Source organism: Xenopus laevis, chromosome 8S (genome assembly GCF_017654675.1).
Source record: "Xenopus laevis strain J_2021 chromosome 8S, Xenopus_laevis_v10.1, whole genome shotgun sequence".
NCBI classification, from domain to species: domain Eukaryota; kingdom Metazoa; phylum Chordata; class Amphibia; order Anura; family Pipidae; genus Xenopus; species Xenopus laevis.
Window position 1 is genome coordinate 96,224,758 of NC_054386.1, and position 6,805 is coordinate 96,231,562.

General features: G+C 38.8%; 1 protein-coding gene across 1 annotated transcript; it reads left to right on the forward strand.

Moving 5' to 3' along the window:
* The first annotated feature begins 1,155 nt into the window (after positions 1-1,155).
* LOC121397566 lies at positions 1,156-5,055 on the forward strand. Its single transcript, XM_041574450.1, has 4 exons — positions 1,156-1,282; positions 2,379-2,543; positions 3,026-3,187; positions 3,490-5,055. The coding sequence occupies exons 1-4, from the start codon at positions 1,235-1,237 to the stop codon at positions 4,744-4,746; spliced, it is 1,632 nt and encodes a 543-aa protein (XP_041430384.1). The 5' UTR covers positions 1,156-1,234; the 3' UTR covers positions 4,747-5,055.
* Positions 5,056-6,805: the final 1,750 nt, after the last annotated feature.

The window sequence follows — 6,805 nt, forward strand, 5'->3', positions numbered from 1 at the left end:
CCTGTTCAATAGATTTTCTTATATGTCTTCTCAGGGGCACGCCGCCAATGAGTTTCTCAACTCGCCTTAGGCAGCAAAAAGCCGCTCCTGTTACATTTAAGAGCTGAATTTCGGTTTTTTAAACCCAAAATTCGGCTTTACTATTGCGAGAGAGCGCAATTGCGCTCTCCGCATTAGTGTTCCTGCCTCCCCTCCCGAAAGCTAAGCCTGCGAGGGGGGGGGGGGCGGCATTGCAGGATCCGTCTCAGGCGGTGCTTTTATTAGAATCAGCGTTGTGTCTCCTCCCATATTCCAGTTGTGCAATGAATACCTGAATTATTCATTATATGTATGTGGCACTGTGTTATTCTAATTAAGTGCATATCACTATACAGCTATGGATATCCAGAATGCTCAGGGTTTTCCGGATAACAGATCTTTCCGTAATTTGGATCTCCATAACTTAACCCTACTAGAAAATTATATAAATATTAAATAAACCCAATAGGCTGGTTTTGCTTCCAATAAGGATTAATTATATCTTAGTTGGGATCAAGTACAAGCTACTGTTTTATTATTACAGAGAAAATGATTTGATAATAATGGAGTTTATGGGAGACAGCCTTTCCGTAATTAAGAGCTTTCTGGATAACAGGTATCTGGATAACAAATCCCATGCCTGTACATTTATGGGATCCCTTATCCGGAAACCCGTTATCCAGAAAGCTCAGAATTACAGGAAGTTTGTCTCCCAGAAACCCCATTCTATCCGAATAATCCAAATTTTTAAAAATGATTTCCTTTTTCTGTGTAATAATAAAACAGTCGCTTGTACTTGATCCCAAATAAGATATAATTAATCCTTATTGGAGGCAAGACCAGCCTATTGGGTTTATTTAATGTTTATATGATTTTCTAGTAGACTTAATGTATAAAGATCCAAATTACCAGCCACTACTATACCAGCCATTTATTGTACTAGATGAAAATATGATGCACTGGATCAGCTGCTCTTTCTATACAAGTAAAGACATCACAATGGCAGTCACATGACATTTAAGATTACATCACAATGAACTCTTACCTAAGTATGACATCACAATGGCAGTCACATGACATTAAAGGTTACATCACAATGAGCTCTTATCTAAGTATGACATCACAATGTCAGTTTGCGATTACATCACAATGAGCTCAAGAAGGTATAAAAGCTGCTTGTAGCAGGAAGCTGCCAGACTGGAGAAGACCTGCAACCATGCAGTTACTAATCATCAGTCTACTGATTTTATCAAATCTTTTATCAGTAAGTTCTTGTTTTTCCATTGGATTTATATTATTTCTTAAGTGACATTTGTCTGTGTGTTTTTATGGTTTATAGATTTTCCCTTAATATGTATCCATATTTTGTTTCTTTTGTTTTTATTAATCTCTCTGGTCCCTTACTCATCTCTCTAACTTTATCATCAACTAGTTACACATTTAGCTGATACATTTATGAGTTTAAGTTGATTTTATTCATCCTAATATTCCCGCTTGACCTATTTTTTGTGTTATTTGAATTTCCTTGCTAATCTGTTAGAGGCCAATTTCTCAAAATGAGGAATTCAGAGGGATTACCAGCAAATTCGAATCGTAGGAATCAAAGTAATAGCGCATTCGATTGAATTTGAATCTTCGTTTTTCCCCATAAAAACTTAGATTTTTCAAAGTCCACCAATTGACTCCAAATAGGTTCTAGGAGGTCCCCCATAGGCTAAAACAGCAATTCGGCAGGTTTTAGATGGTGAATGGTCGAAGTCGAATTTTTAAAGAGACAGTACATAATAATTTTCAAAATTCAAATTTTTGATTTTTTTTCAAATTTGAATCGAATTTGGACTAATCCCTATTCAAAGTACACAAAAATTAGCTCAAAATTCGAATTTTTTAAATTCAAATTTTCACTTCGACCTTTCATAAATCTGCCCCTTAATGCTTTACTTTAATACTTTAAAATACAGGTATAGGATCCAGAAACCTGTTATCCAGAAAGCTTCAAATTACGGAATTCCCATCTCCCATAGACTCCATTTTATACAAAAAATCCAAGTTTTTAAACATCGCTTCCATTTTCTCTGTAATGATTAAAATATAATTAATCCTTATTGGGAGAAAAAACTGCCTATTTGGTTTATTTAATGTTTACATGATTTTCTAGTAGACTTAAGGTATGAAGATCTAAATTATGCAAAGAAAACCCTAGTTCCCAGGCATTCTGGATAACAGGTCGCATTCCTGTATTGCATGTAACTGACCATAGACTTTTCCCATCAAATATTTTTTATTATGTTATTATGTGTCTGAGCTTAACTGCCCAATTAATATTCCAGTATTCTGATTAATTCTGTCTTATTTTTCAGCATAAATACTTAAATAATGATAAACCATCAAACACATATTTTGAAAATCCGCTCATCGATTGGGATATTATAAATGCAGAGGAAAAAGCAGCATCTGAACTCAATGAAGATCCCCTGATTGAATTTCAACTGAACTCAGAACCAGCCAAGAAACAGTCCTATGAAGTAAGTCAAACTATTAAAAACAACTTCATGTTAGAATTCATTTTTAATCTGATATATAAATTATATATAATCTGAGATTAGTCGCCCAGTGTCAAATCTCCTTTTCTTCGGGCGACTAATCTCCCCGACCTGCCTCCCACTGGCTAGAATGTAAATCGCCGGTGGGGTGGCACTCGGAGCGCTTTGTTTTCCGAAGTCGCCCAAAGTTGCCACACGAGGAAACTTTGGGCACCTTCGGAAAATGAAGCGATCAGAGTGCCATTCCGCCTGCGATTTACATTCTAGCCGGTGGAAGGCAGTTCGGGGAGATAAGTCGCCCGAAGACGAGGAGATTTGTCACTCGGCGACTACTCTCCACCGAATCTGAGTGTGTGTCCTGACCCTAAAGGATTTATACTCTGAAGATAATAATGTGTCTTTGCTATCACTGATACCTATATAAGTGAGTGTCCCACTTTCTAACTGACTCTTTTCTATTGTAGGACCTGCTGAGAGTGATTTCTACATTAGATGACAGATTTAGTGACTTAGAAGTAAGAATGCTGAGACTGCAAGAGTCTATAGAGCAGCAGCCACACACGTCTGAGCCTATTGACTCTGTCAGTAAAGAACAAGAAGAGAAACAGAACAATAAGTACAGTGAGGTAAGTTCGTTTGGTCTCTGGTATAAATCAAATCCCCTTAAAACGACTCTATTACCCACTAGCAGGTGCAGCTGTAATGTTTAACAAGTAAAGGTTTTTCTAACATTGTAGCACAGAATAAACTCACCCTCCCTATGTATCTGCTAAGAAACTTTTTCATGTTCAACCTCACCATGTCATATCATAGTATGTTATATGAGAAAATGCACCTTAAAAATATATTCTCAAAATAAATGAGTTGCTCTCCTTTGTATTATGGGATGTTCTAACAACTAACCTTGTGTCTGTCTTATTCTATTCAGGATACAATTATCACTCATCTCCTTTGCCTGTTCATCTTTCTGTTGGGCGCCTTGAGTATCTCAGTGTATAAGAATATAAAGTTGCTAAAGAAGAATAAGGAATATACTCGTGCCGAAGAAGAGAGGCAAAGTGTAGAAACTCAAACAGAATTTCACAGGCTGGATCAAAGTGAGGATGAGATCTCAGGTGTTTCTGATTACTCGTCTAGTCTGGAATCTTATTCAGATTTTGAAGAAAACCAAAAAGGCAAGAAAAAGAAACGCTTTGGATTCAACGTACGTAAATGTTTCTGGCGTTGTTCAAAACTGAAAAAGAAGAAAAATAAAGAAAAAGAGAAAACTCTAGATGAGACTTCAGATGAAAGCGAGGAAAGTGACGAGTCCATAACTGAACCAACAAGAGAAAAGAGGAAACGTGGCCGTAACTTCCTTATTTGCTGCAAGAAAAGTAAAACCTTTGATTCTGAGGATGAAGAAGATGAAGGCAAGGGTAAGAAGAAACGATTTGGCCTAAAAATCGGAAAATATTTCTACCGCTTTAAACAAGCAAAGAAATTTAGAAAAGCGAAACACAAGAAACGGTTTTGGCAATGTGGTCGTCAGAGAGAAGAAGAAGAGGAAACTCTGTACGAGACATCTGAAGAGAGTGAGAAAAGTATTGATGAGGTGGCGAGTGTAATCTCAGAAAGTAGTGATGAGACATACAGTACAAGCAGTGAAATAACAATAGAGACCTTATATGAAACTGCTGAAAGTGATATATCCTCATATGTACAGAGAAGAAGAAAGATAAAGCGTTGTACTCTCACTATTCTTCTTTGTTGTAAGAAACGCAACAGTCTTGATTCAGAAAACAAACAAGACGAGACTTCATATGAAACGGCTGAAAGTGATCAGTCCAGTTCTGCAACACCAAGAGAAAAGATAAAGCGTTGTAGCCTTAACATTCTTCTTTGCTGTAAGAAAAGAAACTCTCTTGATTCTGATGACACAGACGATGAGACATCATCATATAAATCTATAGAAAGTGATGAGTCCATATATGAACCAGCTAGAGAAAAGAAGCAGCACAGGCGCTTTAATGTTCTTTGTTTTAAGAAAAAACAAGGGCTACATAAAAAAGCAAACGCTAATAAGGCCAAAAAGAAAAGCCTGAGAAATAAACTTGGCAAATATTTCCACCTCCGCTCTTTCAAAACTCGACTAAAAAAGGCAAGAAAAAAGAAAAGAAAATTAAGAGGATTTATCTGTTGCTAAAGAGGAAGCACCACCCTCTGCCTAAGACTTCTGGAATCCAGACTGGATTATAAAGATCAGCCATTAGAGATTCTAGAATTGTGACATTACTCCACTCAACCCCAAAACATGGAGATGGAGAGAAGTACTGGAGTCAGAAGGAACCCCAGGATTAGGGAGAGGAGGGAAGGACCCACCTATGATAAAGGTGGTGAGAGGACCACTGGGGTTTGGGAGAGGAGGGATGGCCTGGTGGTCCAGAACATGTAATGCTGTACATCTTTAAATAAACCATTAGAATTGAACTTACATTGCTCTCCAGTGTATTTTGTTACTATAAATAGTGTTGTAAATGTTGAATCCATGAGGTTTCCCCCTGATTTCATTTTGTTACCAATTTCTGCTTGTAATCATTACCCAAGCTGGTTCATTGGTATTACCAGAGCCTGGCCAAGGCAGTTTGGCACCCTGGGCAAGGGTTCCAATCAGCGCCCCCTCCCCCTATATGAGCATTTCCCACCTTACCATTACGCTTTTTTAATATGAGAAAACGCATTATTGAATGAAACTTTTAATTTATATAGATATGTAATGTTTACAAACAAAAATAAGGTAAACCAAAAAGGAACAGCCCCCCATCTGTACCAGCAGCCATCCAGTTATTGCGTTAATGACTTTGTGCCTGTTCCTGACTGATTGTTTGTTACCCCCTAACTCTTTGCCTGCTTTGACCACTATTGTGTTTACCATCGTCTGTCCATTCCTTGGATCAAACTGTTGTGTTCAGATTCTCTCTGTCAAGTCTGCAGCAGAAAGTAATGTGACCCCACAAGGGTGTCAGTAAACACTGGTTCTGGCAGAACTTTCCTGCTCACAAAAGGGTGTGATATTCCAAGCAGCCTTTGTTTTCTATATTATTTACTATTAGCTAATTCCTGCAGGTTGTGTCCTTCTTTAAGGTTTAGTTTGTTTTACTCTCGTTTTAATTGGCCGTGCACGTGACCTGCTCATATGGTGAGATTTTCAAATGTGCAGATAGTTATCTCATTTGAATACACAGGTGATAGGCCTAATTGGGATCATTCAAACGTGTATCTGCAGGTCAATCATTATATGACATAAGGGGCCTGAGCAGCACCTACATCACCTGGTCCTTATGTCAATTCTAGTAAGCTCCGGCCATATCTCTATTGCCTGCTTTATTATATTCAATTTCACCGGATTTAGAGAAGTGATTTTGCTGTAAGGGCCACCAATGAGATTCTCTGCTTGGCCCTTAAGGGTAATGAACCACGAGGATATAAGTCGCCTGCAGCAAATCTCCTATTTACCACCAGCGATAAAGTGAATAACTGGTGGTAAAACCTGTCCATGCTTTGGTCTTCTCGGAATCCCCAAAGTTTCCTTGTGAGACAAAATTGGGCAACTTCAGAAGACTGAAGCGCGATTAGAAAATCAAAAACTTTGCAATTTAAAAGTTTAATTTGTGTTGGTGTTTATTTTTCGATGTATACTTTATTTTAAAAAAAAATATTTTTGATGTTAACGGTCCTTTAAGAGATCGTTTACAAAAGTTCAATGTGGAAAGTGCAATTTTGCGCACAATTTTCCATGTTTTACTCACAATACTCCATGGTTTTTGTTCCTGCAATACTGTTACTGTAGTTGCAGTGCTCATCCCAATTAGGGTCGGACTGGGGAGCCCGGGGCTGCTGTCTTAGGGGCCCCCCTCTGACCCCCGTTTATACTGCAAATCCCTCTCTGGGCCCCTGGTGCGCACACATACCCTGCGGACGCTCGTACCTGTCCCCCCGTGTGTGCATGCTTACCAAGCGAGAAGGACAGGAGGAGGAGGAGGTTCGGGGCAGCATTAACAGGGAGCAGGTCTGGGCTGGCGGGGCCCATGAGAGGCAGGGCCCACCAGGTTTTTTCCCAGTGTCCCACCAGCCCAGTCCAAATTGTTCTGGATATGTCAAAATGAACTGCCAGTGTGTCTCTTGACAATTCAAAATTTTTGTCCAAAATTGACAGGGTGGGGTTTGCACCATTTCTTGTGGCAGGTGTTATGTGGACATTTACG